Source organism: Kogia breviceps, chromosome 16 (genome assembly GCF_026419965.1).
Source record: "Kogia breviceps isolate mKogBre1 chromosome 16, mKogBre1 haplotype 1, whole genome shotgun sequence".
Classification (NCBI taxonomy): domain Eukaryota; kingdom Metazoa; phylum Chordata; class Mammalia; order Artiodactyla; family Physeteridae; genus Kogia; species Kogia breviceps.
Genome location: NC_081325.1, coordinates 77166854 through 77187365, shown reverse-complemented (window position 1 = coordinate 77187365; position 20512 = coordinate 77166854). Strand labels below are relative to the sequence as shown.

At 53.2% G+C, this 20512-nt stretch overlaps 1 protein-coding gene across 12 annotated transcripts in view; it reads left to right on the top strand.

Annotated features, from left to right (window-relative positions):
• CARS2 (cysteinyl-tRNA synthetase 2, mitochondrial) overlaps nt 1-20512 on the top strand; it is a 38231-nt gene that overhangs the window by 963 nt on the left and 16756 nt on the right. The window contains exons 1-9 of one of the 12 annotated variants that reach the window (XM_067016645.1): nt 766-892; nt 1242-1364; nt 3011-3061; nt 3189-3238; nt 5701-5745; nt 6663-6780; nt 15176-15247; nt 15349-15454; nt 18791-18874. In XM_067016645.1, the coding sequence (XP_066872746.1) occupies nt 6727-6780; nt 15176-15247; nt 15349-15454; nt 18791-18874 (316 nt within the window). In that variant the 5' untranslated portion in view covers nt 766-892; nt 1242-1364; nt 3011-3061; ... (1 more) ...; nt 5701-5745; nt 6663-6726. Of the gene's footprint in view, nt 1-765; nt 893-1241; nt 1365-2022; nt 2371-2442; nt 2716-3010; nt 3062-3188; nt 3239-5700; nt 5746-6662; nt 6781-15175; nt 15248-15348; nt 15455-18790; nt 18875-20512 lie in introns of those variants that run through there. The other 11 variants (XM_067016642.1, XM_067016637.1, XM_067016640.1 and 8 more) reach the window with 11 other exon arrangements.

Below are 20512 nucleotides of genomic sequence, written 5' to 3'. Positions count from 1 at the left end.
TACCCCTTCCAATGATAAGCAAGCTGGAGTTTGTTTTTTAATCACGATGTCATCCCAATAATGATTTTTCATGTTTTCATGGACTTCACAGACAACGTGAGACAAAAAAACTTCATTCATTCAACAAGAAATATTTAATGAGCAGCTAGCATGTGCTAGCTGCTGGTCTATGCAGTAGGGATGCAGTGGTGAAAAATGTCTATAAGACATTTAATTTACCCCTTGGGCTAAAAAGTCAGAAAATATTTGATTAGCTTTCCAAAGTCCTTAAAGTGTATGCCAATGACTTTACCGTTTTCTGGACAAGGTTAGAAGACCGATAGCTAAGGCATAACTGTGACCATGCATTTTAGGTATGCCACTAAAGAAAAGTGTTTAATTTTGAGGATAGATTGAAGAATTTTGGTTGTTTCAATTTTGTTCTTTGGAGTGTGTTTCAAAAATAGTTATTAAATTTTTTTTTTCTAAGGTTATATTTCTAGTTTAACTGGGGATGCTGAAACCTATGGGAGTAAAAGAGATAAAATTCTTTACGTTTTGAGGTGCTTAAAATATAAATCCTAACACATTCATCTCAAACTTGAATTGCCCTAAACAATATGTGCTATCTTATCTACTCTACTTTCGATTTACAAATTTGGCTTTGAAAGAAAATGTAATGCTGAGAACTACATTTTTTTTTTGCTGTTGTCATGAAGGACACTAAGAAATGGCATTCGTGATATTCTGGAATCATTAATTTTAATATACTTTGTTCTGACCTAGACTGGGAGGAATCGCCTCAGCTCTCACGTACTCTTTTGGTGTATGTGCTAATATATCTTCCCATCACTTTGACTTTAATATTGAACCTGCAAGAGAAGTCATGCTTTTAAGCGTCATTAAATAATGGGTATGTTTATCACTGTTTGAAGGTTCTTAGACGACTTAGAGTAGCATTGCTGCCTGACAGGGCCAATTTTCAGAGGGCAGAAGAAGATACCATTGTTAGTTTAAAAATCATGATGTCCTATGGCCAGTTAAAACATGCCAGCTATCCAGATTCATGTGCGGGGTTTGGTGTTGTCTTACTAAATCTGGTTTCAAAACTTCTAGCTTTTTCCTTGAATTCCGCATATTCTCACAGATTGCAGTCAAGCCTTTTGTTCATTTTCTTATTTTACTGGCATATCTAATATCTGGGTCAGAGCTTTCTCTATCAGATGTTTTACTGCTCAAATGTTCTCCCACCTGCACAACAGGTAGATTTCATCAGAGACTGATTCTGCAATCCTTTTCTGAATTTGTTGGTGGGTACAGTGAGAGAGTTCAAACGAACTTGCAATCTCAACTACTCAGGGATCGGGTAATGCACCAGCAGAACTGTGAGTATTTGGGGCGTGTGTGCTTAGCACTGATGTGGAGGTCTCCTAATTTTGAACGACAGATTCTAACATTTTAGCATCATGCCTTAGAACCCAGTTCACGTTAGACTACCGTTTAGCTGCAGAGCTGGACTCCAGGGATCTTGGGGGAAAAGTTTAAGTGCTCTAAGAAGATAATTGTTTGTCTCTAGTTAAGCACTTGCCTTTCTATAGAACGACCAAAACAAGCCCGAGAAAGAACTGCGGAACTTATGTGCTGTTTTGAGGACTGCAAAAGCAAAGGCGTTTTTTTTCTTTCTTTTTTCCTTTCCTTTCTTTTTCATTCCTTCCTTCTTTCTTTTTCTTCCTTCCTTCCTTTCTCTTTCATTCATTCATCCTTTCTTTCGTTCTTTCTTTTTCTTTTTTTGACACGGTTTTGGAAGATATCAATAGGTACACATTTGTCGAGATAATTTGAAAGTAACTTCAAGAGAAGCCACCTTTAAAAAGTCCCGTTGAAACCGCAATTCAGAATGTTTTTGTTCTCAAGAGACGAGATGACATAACTTTTAATCTTAAAATGAATCCCAGGCAGACATTTCCTACTACGCGTACTTGATGAATGGGTGGTGTCCTAGCTTCGCTTTCATGCGGAGACAGAGTGTGTGCGCTGGGGTGCAGACGTGCTCTGTGTGCTGCGCTGGGGTGCAGACGTGCTCTGTGTGCTGCGTTGGTGTGCAGACGTGCTTCGCCAGCAGGCGAGGACCCGGCTGCTGGTGCTCGCCCCGTGAACCGGACCCGGCCGCGCGTGGGCCCGGCCCCCAGGCCCGCGTTGCACCGGCTCTGCTCAGTCCTGCGCTGAGAAGGGCGGAGCGCCTCGGCCCGCGCGCGGCCCGGGAATGGGACACCTCCCCAGCCTGCCGCTCCCCTCCCCCACCATGAGGCACTGCCCCTCCCCCTGCGCCGCAGCGGGATCCCGACAGCCCGAGGGAGGCGGGGCGGCCTCTTCCCGACCGCCTCTTCCGGGGTAGGCAGGGGGTGACCGGGCTCCTTCCGTGTGGGCGGGGCCTCGTGGCCCCTCCCGAAGTGGGTGTGGCTGGCGGGGTTCTGCGCGCGGCTAGCGGGGCGGCCATGCTGCGGATGCGCGGGGTCCCCGTGGGTTCCTCGCTCTTCCGGGCCGCGCTGGGCCTGGGGCCGCGGCCGGGGCGGGCGGCGTCGGGGGCGCGCGGGCAGGGCTGGCTGCAGCCTGCGGGCTACGACACGGGCGTCAAGGTGTACAACAGCCTCACCGGGAGGAAGGACCCCTTGATTGTGAGCGGCGCGGACGCCGCTTCCTGGTAGCCCCCGGGGATTGGGGGGGCGGGGTGCTGCGGTAGGTGGAGCGGGAAGGGCTGTGGACCCAGCGTATTAGGAGGCGGGGGCCTCTGCATGGAAAGCGGGATTGGGTTCTCAGGTGGAAGCATTTAATAAGTGATAAAAGCATGTTTAAAGTCATAGTGATTCACAGGTTCGTCTGTGCATTTAGCAATTCAAGTGTAATACAGCCCCGGCATTCCCCCAAAGTGGTTACTTTTCAAAACACGCATGATTGTATGATTGTCATAACTGAGAGTGGGGTGCCGTTTCTTGCAAATATGTTTCACATGGTGGATTTTATCTCTTCCTAGGTATAGCTGTGGACCAACTGTCTACGATCATGCACACCTGGGTCATGCTTGGTGAGTGTCCTGAGGTTGAATTTTCACATTTTAAGGGACCATTTATTTTGGAAAGAAAAAGCCTTTGCATGTTTTTACCATCCCTCAAGTGGCAACTTGAGAGTGCTGAATAATTTCTGTATTGCAGGCATTGTGGGAAGCATACATGTCACAGTCTCGCTTGGTCCCATTTCACAGGTGAGGAAGGTCAGGGAGGCAGTGAGGAGCAGTGAAGAAGGACCTGTTTTGGAATCAGATGCTTCTGTTGGGTAGTGAGATGAAGCCATTCCAAGGGCCCTTGAATCAGCTGGTTAGGAGTTATTTCTGGCCCCCGTAGCTTATTTACTTCCCAGCTTTGGACAGGCCACTTTATTTTTTAAAAAAATTTATTTATTATTATTAATTTATTTATCTTGGCTTCTCCGAGTCTTAGTTGCGGCATGTGGGATCTTTTTTAGTTGCAACATGAGGACTTCTTCGTTGCGGCATGCATGTGGGATCTAGTTCCCTGACCAGGGATGGAACCCGGGCCCCTTGCATTGGGAGTGCGGAGTCTCACCCACTGGACCACCAGGGAAGTCCCCCACTTTATTACTTTGAGTCCTGGTTTCTTCATCTTTGAGGTGGGGGTAATAGTATCCATCTTTTTGAATCTTCATAATTTTATGAAATAACGCCCATAAAATGTTGCTTAACCCAGTCCCTGAGGTGGGAAGTGTGGTGAAGGCTCACCAGTTCTTGAGGATAGGTAACATGTCAGTCCTTGAGGGAGGTCACACATTACGAAGTGTGAGAGCAGGGGTGGACCCTGGGGCGTCTGACCTCCAGGTGCTCCCTGTCTCCACCTGGTAATGTGCTGCCTTCTACGTTTGTTGAAATTGCTGCTTTTCGTAATATTTTCTCTTGTGCATCTTTTAAACTTGTTATTGTTCAGATCTAGGTTAAAAGTCACCTTTATTCAGTACATATTTCAAAAATTTATATATCACCCAGCAAGACTGAACTTTTGTTGTTGTTGTTGCGGTACGCGGGCCTCTCACTGTCGCGGCCTCTCCCGTTGCGGAGCACAGGCTCCAGACGCGCAGGCTCAGTGGCCACGGCTCACGGGCCCAACCGCTCCGCGGCATGTGGGATCCTCCCGGACCGGGGCACGAACCCGCGTCCCCTGCATCGGCAGGCGGACTCTCAACCACTGCGCCACCAGGGTAGCCCAAGATCTGAACTTTTTTGTGTGTGTTATAACAAAGTAAATAGTCTATGAGTCATTTTTTCCTTCACTTTGGGCTAACTTAACTGTTATTTATAAAAAGCATATTTTGATCTCTTTATTGAAGTATTAAATATGTTGGGGGAAATATTGAAAACAGTAGAGGTTATTGTATCTCCACCCTGGAAAACCTCTCCACAAAGGCAAAAGAGAAAGAAAACAGTTTTACTGTCGAATAAGAATTAAACCAGAATGGGACTCACAGGCAGCTCGCTGGAAGGATTGCAGAGACAGAGGGGACTTGCAGTCTTGGGTGAGCTGAGTGGGCACCGCTCTCTGGCTCAGGCAGGTCTGTAGTGTGGATCCGGGCACAGGTCAGGCCCCTCCCACTGGGTGGTGAGCATTCTTGGTAAGTTCATTTCGAAGTGAAGGCTCCCAGGTCCTTGAAACTTTCCTGAGTTAGGAGACTGACAGAGCCTTGTTTAGCCATTAGAAGCATTTCGGTACATTTTAAAAGGGCTGAGGAAGAAGTTCTGAAAGAAAGGGGGAGTAGGGTAGAGCCTCTCCCTTATTTTCAACTAGCAGAATCAGGCCTTTCAGTTGTAATTTGTGTGTGTCCTTACAAATATGGGAAAGAGTACAGATCTTCAGCGTACGGCCGAGACAACGTTCAGAGCTCTTAGATTGAGAAACAGAACGTCATCAACACCCCAGAAGCCTCCTGTCCGACCCCCTCGCCCAGCCCCCCCCCACCCGCCCGAGGATAACGACTCTCTGGGCATCTCGGCGACATGTTATCAGGGAGAGCCCTCAATTTGGGGTGTCCCTGCAAGGGAGAACCCCAAGTGCTATGAGATTTCTGAAGAGGTTGTAACCTAGGGGGCAGGCACGGGCAGGCACGGTCCACTGCTCTGAAATAAAGTTTAAAGCCCCAAAGCCCAGGACCGTGTCCTTCCGCGGGTCTGTCCCTACTCACTCTCCAGGTTCCTGTCTCCACACGCTCCTCCCGGCTCGGCTCGCCCCCCCAGCCTCTATGTTAGAGACAGACACTGAACAGACACAGCTCTTGCTGCGCGCCGTGCCGTGAGGTGCTAAACGCTGCGCCAGCCCCAACCGGTGACACCCTCTGACCACACCGGGTGGTGGTGCTCTCGCCCCCAGAGTGTGAATGGGGACACAGGTCCCTTGGCTGGGCAGTGCTGAGCTGAGGGGGAGATGGGTGTCTGCCAGTCCAGGTTCCCCGCTACGGGTGCGGCCTCAGCCAGGGGAGCTGGTCCTGCACCTGGGCTTTCAGGGTACCCACGGTGCTTGTGGAGGCCCCGGGGAGCAGCCACATGCAGGTATCAGAGACCTGCAGCCCCCAGCTCCTCTGGGCTGCACGTGTGATTTGACTCTTTTTTCGCTCTGTTTTAGATTCCTGTTAGCTTCTTCTCTTAAATCTCATTTCTTGTAGAGTTTTCCTGACTCGACAAAGAGGGGTACACGGATGATAATTACAGTAAGAATTAGTTGGAATTCCTGCTTCACAGGCACCAAGATTATGTACAGCAACCCTAGGACATAGTGGAGTTTTGCCCAGTTCATAAGTAAGCAGTCTGAGGCTTCAAAAGGATATTTAACCTTTTAGCTCCTTGAGAAGGAGCTTCAGAGATGCTTGTCCCTGGAATTTGGCCTCAGCTCTGTCTGGGGCGGGTGGTTGTTGGGAGTTCAAAGGATACAATAATGAGGCTCATTTTCGAGGGAAAATGATTTTATGAGCTCAAATTTAGGCCGTGTGGATAACAGAGATGAGCATGAGATTAGCTGACCCTGAGTTTTAAGGTGGTTTTTATGGGAAACTAGTTTCTTGAGATTTTAAATGGATCTTAGATTTTAAACCCTTTTGCTTTCACAAGTCTGAATTAACCCCTGTGCAGTCTGTCCATAAGCTGGTGTTTCTGTATTCCGCAATTGTGTGCACGTTTCTTAGGAATGATCTTATCCAGCTTTGATGGGATTGTCCCTGTCTTGATTTGTCATTATTTGATTCTATCTCTTGCCACGGTGAAACATTAGTTATTCTAGAACACGAACAAGGATGGTAAAAGTTCTCAGTATCTTGACCACCTCCTGAGCTTGCATCACAAGTGAACTTTCTATACAGTTGAATAGATGTAAACTCAACGTCTGTAAAGTTAAAAATGCTAATGTGGTGTCCTGCAATTGAGGCAGCTCCTTTGTCTGTTTCTCACGCAGACCCACATGGGCCAGTCAGTAAAAGGCTTTTCCTTTTCTCAGCTGTCCTTGGAACCGTCCTTGATATCACACACTCACAGTTAACGTGGGTGCGGCATCACGTTAAATGTACCGCACGCTTTTGAAGATCACAGTGATGACTTCCGGTTTCAAAGAGGCCCTGACATTTTTTTCTTTCAGCTCATACGTTAGATTTGACATAATTCGAAGGATCCTGACCAGGGTTTTTGGGTGCGGCGTCATCATGGTGATGGGAATTACAGACGTGGATGATAAAATAATCACAAGAGCCAATGAGGTAAGTGTGGATTATATTGATCAGCGCTTTGATTGATTAGTCTTCTAACCCCTACGTGACACGTCTTACTTGCCCCTCACTAGACGTTTCAGGCCTTACTGTCCCCTCGAGGATACTCTGACAGGTAATCTTCCTGAAGGAGGCTTCCCAGCCCGAATGCAGGCCCTTCCCTGCCCCCTCAGCCTCCAGGGTAAATACCTCACTCCCTGGTTACAGAGGAAAGTCTGAAGGCCATTCTGGGCTATAGGGAAGTTTAGCTCATAGGAGGTTTAATCTCATTTGTTAAGTGAACAGGGTGCTTCTCTTATATCTCATTCAGCATTTAGAGGAAGTCTTGGGGGGAAATTCTAACATAGGAATTAAATAAAATAGTTATATTGTTACTTTTTATTTTTAAAAATTTTATTTATTTTTTTGGCCGTGCCACATGGCTTCTGGCATCTTAGTTCCCCGACCAGGGATTGAGCCTGGGCCCTCGGCGGTGAGAACACAGAGTCCTGACCACTGGACCGCCAGGGAAGTCCCCGTAGTTCTGTTTTTATTATTTATTTATTTATTTAGGCTGCACTGGGTCTCAGTTGCGGCATGTAGACTCTTAGTTGCGGTATGCATGCGGGATCTAGTTCCCTGACCAGAGATCGAACCTGGGCCCCCTGCATTGGGAGCGCGGAGTCCTAACCATGGGACTGCCGGGGAATTCCCTATAGTTTTATATATGTGTGTGTGTGTGTATATATATATATATATATATATATATATATATTTAAATTTATTTATTTTTTATTTTATTTTATTTATTCATGGCTGTGTTGGGTCTTCGTTGCTGCACGCAGGCTTTCTCTAGTTGCGGCAAGTGGGGGCTACTCTTCGTTGCGGTGCGTGGGTTTCCCATCGTGGTGGCTTCTCTTGTTGCGGAGCACGGGGTCTAGATGCGCGGGCTCAGTAGTTGTGGCGCACGGGCTTAGTTGCTCCGCGGCATGTGGGATCTCCCTGGACCAGGGCTCGAACCCGTGTGCCCTGCATAGGCAGGCTGATTCTTAACCACTGCGCCACCAGGGAAACCCCCTATAGTTATATTTTTTAAAGTCTCCTTTCAAAGGTTCACCTCTTCTGCTTTTTGTGATTAGCAACTCTCTATAACAGTTATGTATATCTATAACAGTTATTTCTAATGATCTATAAAAAAAATTGTTAAATTATCTAATTTACAGAAAGACCTACATGGAGTGCCTTACATCCTGTAATTTTAAAAATGTATGCATATATATATATAGTGTTTTTTTAGAAAACGAGTTTATACTTTATATTGTTTCATAACCTGCTTTTTCCACTTATTGCATTTTGAGTGTTTTTTCATGTTAAGTATTCTTAAACATTTTTAAATAGTCTTACAACCTTCCGTCACACAGACATTGTACTTAGTACCATCCTTATTTTTGGACTTGCATTCCTCCCATATTCTGTTATTTTCTCTCAGATTTATTTCCTAGAAACCCCATCTTCCTATTTCCTACCGACTTGCCTTTTTAATAACTAGACAGCATTCCGCCATTGGGGGCTACTCAGATTCCTGTGGACCTCCCCATCTTTGACTGTTTTTATTGTTTCTAGGTGTTAAAAATAGTGGTGCAGTGAATTTGTTTTTCTCTCCCTCTGTTTTGTTTGCTTAAATATTTTTCCCAAGGTGGAATTACTAGGTCAAATGATGAGCAGTTTATCTGATACGATCTGTCACCCTTCTTGGAGTTGGATCACTTCGGAGAGCGGTGACCAGCAGTGCAGAAAACGGGTTCCACCTTTAAACGTATTTCCTCACGTCCTCAGCACAGCGGGGGTTCCCATGTTTACTTAGTCTGGATAGTTCAGTCAGTGTGTCACGTTCCCTTACAGTGGACTCGACTTCCGTTTCCAGGACTGTCCCTGAACTTCATTGACCATCCGGGTCCAGGCTCAGGCCTGGGACAGAGGCTTTGTGTGGACAGAGGTGAGACAGACAGTTCCTGGCCTCCGGACCTTGTGTCCGGCGAGGCAGGCGGACCCTCAGGCGGATGCTCTGTGTGTCACTTAGTTTATTTTGGAAAAGCCCGGATTGGGGGTGGGGTGCAAAGAGGATCACTGCGCCTTTCTGGAATTCAGAAAGGACTTATTGGAGGAGGTCCGCCCACGCGGGATGTTAAGCGTTAGGAAGGGATTGGCACATGAGCAGCGAGACATTCTGGGTGGAGAGGAGAGCGTGGAGAGAGCAGAGCGTGTCCTGCGTGGAAGCCAATCCTGCAGCATCCCTGGCATGTGGGGTGGGCGGCGCCGGCTGGCGAAGCTGGAGAGGGAGGGGCGTCCCGGCCTGGACGATGCCCTGGGAGTTGGGCTTTGTTCCCTAGACCGTGGGACCTTGCAGCAGGGGACCAGCTTGGTGCAGTGGGAACGGCCTGCTCTGGGGCAGGGGGATGTGACCAGGGACAAGGGCCTCCGGGAGAGCTCGGTGGGCGCCCTGCACTGGGGGAGGGTGCGCGCTTCGTGAGTGGAGGAAAGCCAAAGCAATCTGAAGCTCGGCTCAGGGCTGTGTTGAGCATGTGGTCTTTGTCGCGGCTCCTGGTGCACAGCTGGAGTGATAGTGTCTCCTGTGAGCTCATGGGTTGACCAGTGGCTGGGGCCCCTAGATGGCGTTGGGATGGGGGGGCTGGTGCTGGAAAGCCCAGCCACGAGCTGAGCTGGAACTGTCACTCCCGCCTCCATCCCTCCACCCCTGCCTACCTCCTGGGAGGGCAGAGGGGCTGGAGGTGGAGCTGATCACCGATGGCCAGGGATTTAATCAGCCTTCCCAAGGATGGAGCCTCCAGAAAACCCCCCGACGACGGGGCTCTGGAGCTTCCCGGTTGCTGGACATGGAGGTGCTGGGAGGTGGCGCCCGCCCAGCCCCCGAGGGCATGCGCCCCACCCCCCCAACCTCATACTGCGTGTCTTGCCCACGGGGCTGCTGCTGAGTTGCGTCCTTTATATAAACTGGCAATGGGAAGTGGAGTGCTCTCCTGAGTTCTGTGACTCGTTTCATCAGACACCCAAATTTCTAGTCAGTGGACAAAAGTGCTGGTGGTCTGGGGACCCCGCTGCTGCAGGTGTCTGAAGTGGGGCAGTCCCTTAACTTCAGTCCTGAAGTGGGACTGAGCCCTTAACTTGCGGGGTCTATGCTGCCCCCGGGAGCTGGTGTCAGAATAGGATTGACGGGGTTTCCCTGGTGGCGCGGTGGTTAAGAATCCGCCTGCCAATGCAGTGGACACGGGTTCGAGCCCTGATCCGGGAAGATCCCACACGCCGCGGAGCAACTAAGCCCATGCACCACAACTACTGAGTCTGCGCTCTAGAGCCCGCGAGCCACAACTACTGAGCCCATGCACCTAGAGCCCGTGCTCCGCAGCAAGAGAAGCCATCGCGATGAGAAGCCCGCGCACCGCAACGAAGAGTAGCCCCTGCACGCCGCAACTAGAGAAAGCCTGTGCGCAGCAAAAAAGACCCAATGCAGCCACAAATCAATAACGATAAAATGAGTAAATTTATTAAAAGAAACAAACAAAACGAATAGGATTGACTTCCAGCTGGAGTCAGAGGGTCGGAGAAGTGGTTGGCATTGGAAAAGACATGCCACGTTTGGTACCAGAAAGGAGCCACTGCGGGGCTGGAGGTGAAGGTCAGGCGGTGCCCGTGCTGGCCATCCATCACCCCGTCCCTGGTTCTCTCTGACGGTTTAGCTCGAGCCCTGGCCTGATTCTGTCTCTGCCTGGCCTCCAAATCCCGCGCCTGTGTCTGGTGTCCCTGCGGGCAGGTGTCCACCACCGGAGCCTAGAGGCGAGGTCATGAGGTGCCGCCGTGGGAGCCGCCCCTTCGTGGGGGCCTGTGCAGGAGGGAGAGCTGGGGGGGCAGCGGGCGGCTGGGGGCCGCGGGGCGGGGCCCCCAGCCCCCGACTGCCAGGGGCCGTGCGCTGCTGGCTGCTGTCCCTCTGCCTTGCCACCGGAGCCGTTTGCCCGGGGCCGTCCGACTTCAGTTTGTGCCCAGCCGCTTGCTGGGGTGGCAGCCCCAGGGTCCTAGGGTGGAGTTTTTGAGCAAACACGATGCAGGAAGGAGTGTGCGATCGTCCACGGTGAGGACAGACCAAGGGGAAGGCAGTGGGGGGGGGGGCAGGTGTGCGACATCCCTGTGGAATCTGCTGGGGTCCGGGCGGGAGCGAACAGGGTCCGGGACGCCTGGTGGGAAGCTTGGTCCCGCGACGCAGAGCAGGGTGGACGCTGGAGGCCCGCCTCGCCGGCCCGGGTAGGAGCGAAGGGACGGAAGCCTGTGACCTGGCGCGGCAGCGGGGTGAGTAGCCTGCAGGAAGCCCGCGGCCGGGCAGGGCCGGCTGCTCAAGAAGGAAGGCGCCCGGGCCGGCGTTTCACCTGGCCCACGCCCAGCCGGGACGCGTCGGGAGGCCGCGCAGGCGCGTCCCCGCACCGGGCGCTCCGGGCTTGGCTGTGAGTCTGCAGAGTCGGAGGTGCAGCTGTCCAGCCGTGGCGGGGGCTTGGCGGGTGGGCCCCGGAGGGGAGAGGTGGGGTGCGCGGGGGGTTAGGGGAGTCGGGGCGGGAGCCGCGGGGTGAAGGCCCGGAGCCTGGGGATGGAGGCGCAGGAGGCGTCGCGTGCCGCTTTATAAAGAGCTTTTGCGCCACTTAGAACGTGAGAGTCAGTAGGATTGGTTACAGATCCTAAGCGTAGAGAGTGTTTTTGGACACCTGAGCGTTTCCGTACGTATTACACAGCAGGATGCTAACCTGGCATCAAAGGGTCTCTTCTGTCCTCAACATAAGTCTCACTTCAAGATGCTATAAACCATGCGTCTGAGACAGAGTTACGAAGATACCTGTGTGTTTCTCAGGATCCAGCAGAGAGACTGTTCTTTTTACTGAAGGCAAACTTTTTTGACGACGGCCGTACCCTTCAAGCCATCTGCTCCGCCGGCACTTGCTCTTAAAATATTTTAAGTTACAAAATTTCACTTTTCTGAATCACTTCCTCGACTTTAACTTTTGGCACAGTTTTATAGTTCGTCAGGGATAAAAACCGCAGGAGGATTTCTGGGGTAAGGATGAAAAGAAACGAGGTATATTCACAGGGTCGCGTTTTGTGTTAAGAAAAGCGACGAGAAATGGCTCAGAGATTCAAGCCGAGTTACTCTCTCTGTGCTTTGGAACCCTGGCCCACGTGCCCTCCCCTCTGGGAAGAAGGCTGGACGCGCAGCTGAGGGCCAGGGCTGGACCGGCGGGGTCCCCTGCCAGGGAGAGCTCAGCTGAGGTGATCCGGCGGGGGTCTGACGTAACAGGGACCGGGACCCCGTGTCAGCAGCGCCTCCTGTAGGTGGTTCTGTGGAGAGAGCAGCGCGAGCCCCTGGTGGGGAGGCCCAGTTGCCTAGAACTAAAATGTTCGTTTTGGAGTACGAGTCCCTCTTCCCCAAGCCAGCAACGGCTCGTGCCCACTTCCAGTTCACTGTCACCTGTGAGCGCTCGCAGCCGAGCTCACCACGTGTGGAGCAGGACGTGCCCGTTTGCGCAGAGGTGTCCCCGACGCACCGTGTGTCCGTATTATCGGAGCTGGACACGCTGACCCTAGAGCTCCCACGGGAGAGCAGAAAGCAGGAGTAGCCAGGACAAGGGAGGGAGTAGCCCTACCAGAGGTTAAAAGTTAAAAACCTATAGGAAGCTGCTGCTGTTTTTGTTTTTAATACATTCTTTCCCTTTTCTTAGCACAGCTTTACTGAGGTGGAACAGACCTGGGGGAAGCTGCACGTAGCGCGCACAGCGTGTGCAGAGCCCGAGAAACCCTCCACACCTGTGACCGTCACCGGTGTCGAGACGGTGACCTGACGTCACCACCCTTCCCCCCAGAAACCCCATCCTCCAGCCTCCCTGCGCCCTACCCCGAAGCACCCCCGTCTGCTTTCTGCGTCTCTGGAGGCTGTGGAGATTAAACATTAGTTTACAGTTACACGAAGAGACAGACGATGGAACACACTAGAAAGTCCAGAAATAGACACAGTAAATCATGGAAATTTATTTTATGGTAAAGATGGCATTTCAGATCATTAGGGAACAGATGAATTTACTCAGTAAAAAGTGTTGACAGTTGGGTAACCATCTGGGGAAAAAAATAAACCAAAGTTGGATATGTGCCTTGCAACCAAATCTGAAGCAGATTGGATTTCACATAAGAGAAGTGGAACCACAAATTGCTGGAATAAACCGTGGGGCACTTTTTATAGCCTCGTGTTGGGGAAGGCTTCCTAAGTTTGTTTCCAAACCCAGAAAAGATGGAGAAATGTAAAAGATGGCTAAATATAAAAATGAAATTTTCTACGGGCCATAAAATAGCCAGAAGTTTGAAAGACTGTGAAAAAAATTGAAATTCACACTGGGGATAAAAGGTTGATTTCTTTTCTTTAAAAAAATACTTCCTACATACCAATAAGAAAAGACCTAAAAGACCTACAACTCTAGAAAAAAGGTTGATTTCAGATGGTTTAGTGCAGATGGTCCCTAAACACGTGAGATGTTCAAGCTCCCTCAAAATACGCGAAATGCAGCTTAAAGATGCAACGAGAACGTGCTCTTCAGTGTCACGTCGACGAGGTCCAGCCGTCCGCCAGCACTGTGCCCGAGCCTGGCGGGTCAGGTTCAAGTTCCTCCGGAGGCGCTGCCAGCAGCCTGCCAAGGGTGTGCGTGTGTCTTCGACCAGGGCGTCCCGTGCGGGTCTGTAGCTCAGGCTGCGCGCTCGCGTGGGTGTCACGGCCGGAGACCGCGAGAGCGCGGGCCGGGGGGTGCGAGGCTCACGCCCGGCTGGGAGACGGACGCGGACGCAGGCCTGCGTGGGGCGGTGGTGCTCGGCGCACCGCGTGCCCGGGTCCCGGATACCGTGCGGCGTCCGCCGAGGAGACCAGGCGCAGGCGTAGGCGCGTGGGGGGCTTTTGAGAGGAGGTACCAGCATGCAGCTGACCACGCTTGTTCGGGACGACGCCGACGGTGTTTGCCTTGTGGGAGGGGGGCCGGGCTCAGGCGCACCGACACTGCTCGTGTTCTCCCAGAGAGAATTACGGTGCGGGAGACTGAAATCGGGCACATACTGATTAGGTAGATGCTGATCTTCGGGTCCCACGTTGCGTTTTATTTGAAACTTCCGAAACGGCACGGTGACACCGAGTCTTTAGGCGTTACCGTTCGGTTGGCCTTTTGTCCTCTGGACGGGTGTACGGTAGCAGGTGTCTTGTTTAGGAGGTCTGCTCTGCCACGAGGGCACGCTCAGGAGAAGGCCCAGTGGGTCTGGGTGCCCCGTCTGCGCGGCGCGATATGAACAGGGTCTTGCGTCTGCAGAGCCGTCTCACCGCGTGCACGGGACTCCCCGGAGCCGTCTCAGTAAGGGGTGACTCGGTGGGACCCTCCGCCTTGCAGAGAAGGCCGAGGCAGAGAGGTTTGCTGTCTTGCCCCAGACCAGGGAGCGAAAAAGACCCTTTGTTCACCAGGTGTCTTTCTTCAGTAGATGTTCCCCCGCCTTGGTTTCCAGGACGACTCCTTTTTCGGGCCCTGGGCCGGGACGAAGGTGGCCTCAGGGGAGCGGGGCTCGGGGTGGCCTTCCACTTGAGGCAGTTTCGTTGTCCTCCGGAGCGGGAGTGTCTTGTCTTCACCCTGACGCTGTTTCGCGGGGTGGCCTGAGGGGAGGTGAGAGCTCACCGTCGTGGACCCGCGTAGGGTTTCAGGACGTCAGCGTCGTGCTCTGGGCTGGCAGCGTTTTTGTGCTGAAAAGTAAGAAGTGCTCTAGGGAGGACTGTCGTGTGTGCCGGGCCCCCCTCCCCGCCCGAACGCAGCGCCCCCGCGTTCAGAACTCAGCGTACCTCTCTGGGGTTCTGCTTGCCCCCGGACGTCCAAGCCTGGCCCCTCCAGATTGAACACACCCGTCACAGCCCCCATTGATGGGGGCTGCGTTGCTTTCAGATGTTTCTGAGACGTTTCCTCATTCGTGTACTTGGGACTTGTTTTCTCTTGCCCCCTGAGAGATAAGGGATAAAAGTCGGGAGCTCAAGTGGTTGTGTGTCGGACGGGGTGCCTGGCTTGCCCTGGTCCTAGAAGAGCAGAGGCTGCTCTGTAGGTCTTTGGGTTTTGTTTTGAATTATGTAACAGAAATCATGACACTGTGTGTTCCTTTTCCTCTGTGACCGGAAAGCAGGTCAGTAAACCTTGTGGACCAGCCAAGGAACTAGGACGATTAAGTGCCCCTCTGTGAGCAGGACCGCGTGGAGGCCGCGCTGTGCGGCCCGTGAGGGCGGCCGTGCCCCCGGGGCTCCGTCGTGGGCCCCCCAGACTCGCATGCTCTCCTCATCTTCTTACAGATGGACGTGTCGCCCGCTTCCCTGGCCAATCTTTATGAGGAAGACTTTAAACAAGACATGGCAGCCTTGAAGGTAGGTGGGTGACCACGAGCGGCTTGGGCGGTGGAGTCAGCGGGCCGATGCCCCTCTGCGCGGAGCTGGGGAAACCGCGTCTCTCCTCTGCTTTCTTACAGGTTCTCCCACCCACCGTGTACCTGAGGGTAACTGAAAACATTCCTCACATAATTGCTTTTATCGAGAGAATCATTGCTAACGGGCACGCTTACTCCACCCCAAAAGGTAGCGGTTATGTTATTAACCTGATCACTGGGTGAGACCCACAGGATTTTGACGGGCGGGCCGCATATTTGGGTGGCTCGGATGGGCTGAACGTCTTACTGTCTTTCCTGGTAGGATTCTTACGGCAAAAAAGTTGTGAGATTTTCTACGATTGTGCCTCGAGCTTTGTGGAACTGCCGAATCAGTTCTCTTTCGAAACGCCTCGCGCTGTCGGAGGCGACATGGGCACCCGAGAGTCGGTCTCGCCGAGGCAGGCGTGGCCAGGCGCCAACGGCCACGGGGTCCGGGTGGGGGCGCAGGCTTCGCTGGAGCCTTTCTTCAACTTCGTGCTTCATTTCTCGCAACACAGCTGGGGACAGTGGCGGTCGCTCTGAAGACCCGCCCCCTTGTTAAGGACTGGTCCTCCCTCTCTGCGTAGGGGAGGGTCGTTTTTGACGGGCCAGTGGCAGGCACGGCCCCTCGCAGCTGTGCATAAAGGGCCTCGCCCCACGCAACCCCAGCATCAGCACCGGCCCCAGGCGCGGCACCGAGCCCTCCCGCATCCCGTGGCCTCTGCCGGGACCGTGTCCCCTCTTCCGTCTAAGACACACCCACAGCGTTCCCTCCATGAAGCTGAAGACACTGACTGGGTCCCTTGTACAGAACACCCCGTCTTCGGGTGCTTTGCCTGATCCTCTTGGAGACAAAACCTGAATATAGCAAATTCGTGAAGGAAAAACCGCAAGTCCTCCTGCGCACAGGCTGCACGCGATTCCAGGCAGGGTCCCCGCGCCTCTCGAGCTCTCAGGCAGGACCACGAAGGAAAGGTGCTACCTGTGGAGTCATCCCCGTAAACCGCATATAGGGTCACACTTCTTCCTCTGTCCTTTACTCGCAGCGAGCGGGCAGCACCCGCGGAGTGCCCGGGCTGGGCATTCTTCACAAGGCCAGAGGCTTTTCTGGTCCGAGAACCGACAAGCTGTGCAAGTAAGGCAGCACGGGATGGGCTTCCCAGTGGGACGGTGCCGATATCAGAGCTGAGGAAGCTCACCGTCAGCCCCGGGGGTGGAGGAGGCTTCCTGGGAAGGAGGAGGCTTTGGCCAGGGCTTTGGGGCTGGGCAGGATTTGGAAGGCACGGCTGGGGAGAAGGTGGTGCAGCTGAAGAAAGGCAGGATCCCAGAGGCAGCAAAACACCGGGGTGCAGCCTTGCCCTGGGGCCCCAGACAAAAGCAGCAGCTCCTAAACCAGTTAAGCTGGACCCAGAGGAAGGGCCAGACAAAGCACCCCAAGACGGGCATTCTGTACGACAGGGGACCCGGTCGGTGTCTTCAGCTGTGGAGGGAACACAGTGGGTGTGTCTTAGACGGAAGAGGGGACACAGCCCTGTGCCGAGGCCACAGGATGCGGGGAGGGCTCGGTGCCGCGCCTGGGGCCGGTGCTGACGCTGGGGTTGCGTAGGGCGAGGCCCTTTATGCACAGCTGCACATCTGCTCCAGAAGGTACAGGAGGCGTCTCCCCGCGGTCCTGGAACCGGAGGGGGAGGAGGGACCAGACCTGTGACCTGTGTCCTGAGGCGCCAGGGGTTCACCTGGGCGTGGCACAGGATAAATGCTGCGTGTCGTCCTGTTTTGGTTTTTAACTTTATTTATTTTTATTTTTGGCTGCGTTGGGTCTTCGTTGCAGTGCACGGGCTTCTCATCGCGGTGGCTTCTCTTGTTGCGGAGCACGGGCTCTAGGCACGCGGGCTTCAGTAGTTGTGGCTCGCGGGCTCAGTAGTTGTGGCACGAGGGCTCTAGAGCGCAGGCTCAGTAGTTGTGGTGCACGGGCTTCATTGCTCCGCGGCGCGTGGGATCTTCCCGGACCGGGGCTCGAACCCGTGTCCCCCGCGTTGGCAGGTGGACTCTTAACCGCTGCGCCGCCAGGGAAGCCCTGATTGTACATTGTTAATAATGGTGACACAAACATAATTCATGTAAAATAAATGTGTTAACTGGAACTCCAGTAATTTGGACTTCGTGGCAGTTCCACAGAAGCTTGACTCTAATTTGAGCTTTGAACTATTTGTGAAGAAAAAATTTGTTCAGCAAATGGGTGAAGTAAGCCCAGGTTCGGGAAAACGTGTCCTCTATGAAGGGAGCGGTTTCTCCCTCTGTCAAAGCATTTTCAAAGTGCTGTCCGCATTCTGACTTAGTAGAAAGCAGTTCCCACAGTGTTTGTTTCGCTGCTGTACCGCGGCGCGTAGGCCGGGCTCAGTGATAAACTGCGTGCGAGGAAGGACCCCGTGGGGGGCTGGCGGAGCCCAGTCACCGGCGGCCGTTTTCCCGCTGTTCTGCCGTCGCCCCGCTGCGGCACTGGCGCCTGCCCTGTCTCCGCCAGCTGGGCTGGAGAGTGACCGGGGACGTGGGTTTCTGACAGTCAAAGCTCCCTGATCTTGTGTTTGTTTTGGCCGCTCCATGAGGCAGGCGGGATCTCAGTTCCCCGACCAGGGATCGAACCTGCGCCCCCTGCAGTGGAAGCGCGGAGTCTCGACCACCGGACCGCCAGGGAAGTCCCATAAAAGCTTCCTGGATCTTAAAGCAACCTGTCTTCAAGGCCACTGTCCCTGAGAAGGGTAGTGCAGATACAGATTAGTAACTGTGTCAGTACAAAGAACGTGAAGATTAAAAACCAGAAGTTTGCAAAGGTTAAAAATCGCACCCGGCCTTGGGCCCTCGCGCCGATCGCGGCGCGCAGGTGGCTGGTCGGGAGTGTGATCCGGCGGCCGCGGCGTCGCCTTCCTGAGCGCCGGCTCCTTCGGGGCAGGACTCTTCCCGCCGGGGCTGCGGCTCTGCCACCGCCTTCCCTGCTCTGCGTCTTCCTGAGTGGGGACGAGCGGGGCTCCCGGGCTGTGCGGGGGCCCCGTGGGAGGCTCGTCTGGCACCCGCAGCCCGTGCGCACCTCGGTGAAAGGACCCCGCGGCGGGGGTGCCTGTTCTGAGCGGCAGGGCGGCCTCAGGGTATCTGGGTTCAAAAGGACTTTGCTTTATGATGGGTCTGTAACCCCGGGCCCAGAGCTGCAGGCAGGCCAGTGATAAACTCACTTCCTCTTTTCCTTGTTAAAAAGAACGGGCTCAGCATTCTACAGAGAACTGACGTTTGTGTTTTCCCTTCCACAACTGGACGTTCGTGGTGCGAGCAAGCGCCTGCTTTTACAGTCCAGGGTCGTTGTTAATTCCGGCTTAAACATACGGTGAAAGGCGCCACCTGAAGGCTGATGCCGTATCCTGGGTTCAGGTTCTAATGGCCCTTAGCTGTGAGGCGCGTGTGCAGATGTGGTGTTCACGACAGCAACGGGCCTCACGTCACCTTTATGAAACAGGCAACGTCTACTTCGACCTGCAGTCAAGAGGAGACAGATACGGCAAGCTGGTCGGCGTGGCCCCTGCCCCCGTGGGAGAGACAGGTGGGTCCAGCCTCTGCCTCCCGTGGGGTTCTGGGGACAGAGCAGCCTCTGCCTCCCGTGGGGTTCTGGGGACAGAGCAGCCTCTGCCTCCCGTGGGGTTCTGGGGACAGAGCAGCCTCTGCCTCCCGTGGGATTCTGGGGACAGAGCAGCCTCTGCCTCCCGTGGGGTTCTGGGGACAGAGCAGCCTCTGCCTCCCGTGGGGTTCTGGGGACAGAGCAGCCTCTGCCTCCCGTGGGGTTCTGGGGACAGAGCAGCCTCTCCCTCCCGTGGGGTTCTGGGGACAGAGCAGCCTCTGCCTCCCGTAGGGTTCTGGGGACACAGCAGCCTCTCCCTCCCGTGGGGTTCTGGGGACAGAGCCCCGACCCTCCCCTGCTCTCTCAGACGTGGTGATGTTGCCGGACGTTGATCACACCCGAGTTTTCGATTTAGTTGGGTTTCTTGGAATAGAGAGGCCACGCAGAGTAGAAAGTTCCCGCAGCACGTGACACGCAGCCTCCCGTTCCTCCCTGGGGCGCTCTGCACGTGCACGTGCCGTCTCAATGCCCTTGTCCAACTGGCTGCTGTCACGTGTCAAATCCTCGCAGGCATTTTATCATACATCAATTCCCACGTAAACGTCCCTGTGTAGATAAGTTCCCATACGTATTTTAGCATGTATGACGTTCCCTCTGTATTTGAATCTATTCCTATACCCTCTTCTGCAAGGTCAATTTTGTGGAGAAGAAATAATAAGTATATAGAACTACATGAAAAATAATTGGGAGATTGGGATTGACGTAAACATAACTTTAAAGGATACTGTTGATATTTAACAAAACCAAACAAAAAACGAGCAAAGGCCCCAAAGACACGTTGTCTGAGTGGTGTCTGTTTTTAGGCGTAACCTCCCGCCCTATGCACCGTGTCGCTCAGTCCAATCACAAAGGGTGTGTTGAGTTGACCCCCCAGAGCACTACTTCTAACCTGTGCTCAGCCGTCGCTATCCTGCTCCCGTCCTGGACCGTCCACGCCTGCGAGGTGCGGCCCCGGCCTTAGGGAAGCAGGGCAGGAACTTCTCTGGCATCAGCAACGCTTTGAAAAGAAAGTAGACTTTATTTTTTCGAGCAGTTTTAGGTTCACAGCAGAATTGCGTGTGGCAGGTCCAGAGACTTCCATACGCCCGCTGCCCCGCTGTACACGGCCCCCTCGTCCTCGGCATCCCCACCAGGGCGGGGCGTGTTAGAACTGGTGGACCTGCACTGGCGCGCCAGCCTCCCCCGGGTCCATAGTCTACAGCAGGGTTACTCTAGGTGTCTCTCTGGGTTTAGACGGATGTGCAACGACAGGTAGCCGTCATTATAGTGTCACGCAGAGGGCTTCTCTGCGCTGAAGACCCTCTGTGCTCTGTCTCTTCATCCCCTCCGGCCCCAGCCTCTGTCAGCCGCTGATCTCTTTACTGTCCCCATTGTTTTGCCTTTTCCAGAATGTCGCAGAGTGGGACTCATACAGTCTAGCCTTTTCAGACTGGCTTCTTTCACTTAGTAACATGCATGTAAGATTCCTCCTTTTTTTTGTTTTTTTTTTAAAGATTTTTTTATTTTTGACGTGGACCACTTTTAAAGTCTTTATTGAATTTGCTACAGTATTGCTTCTGTTTT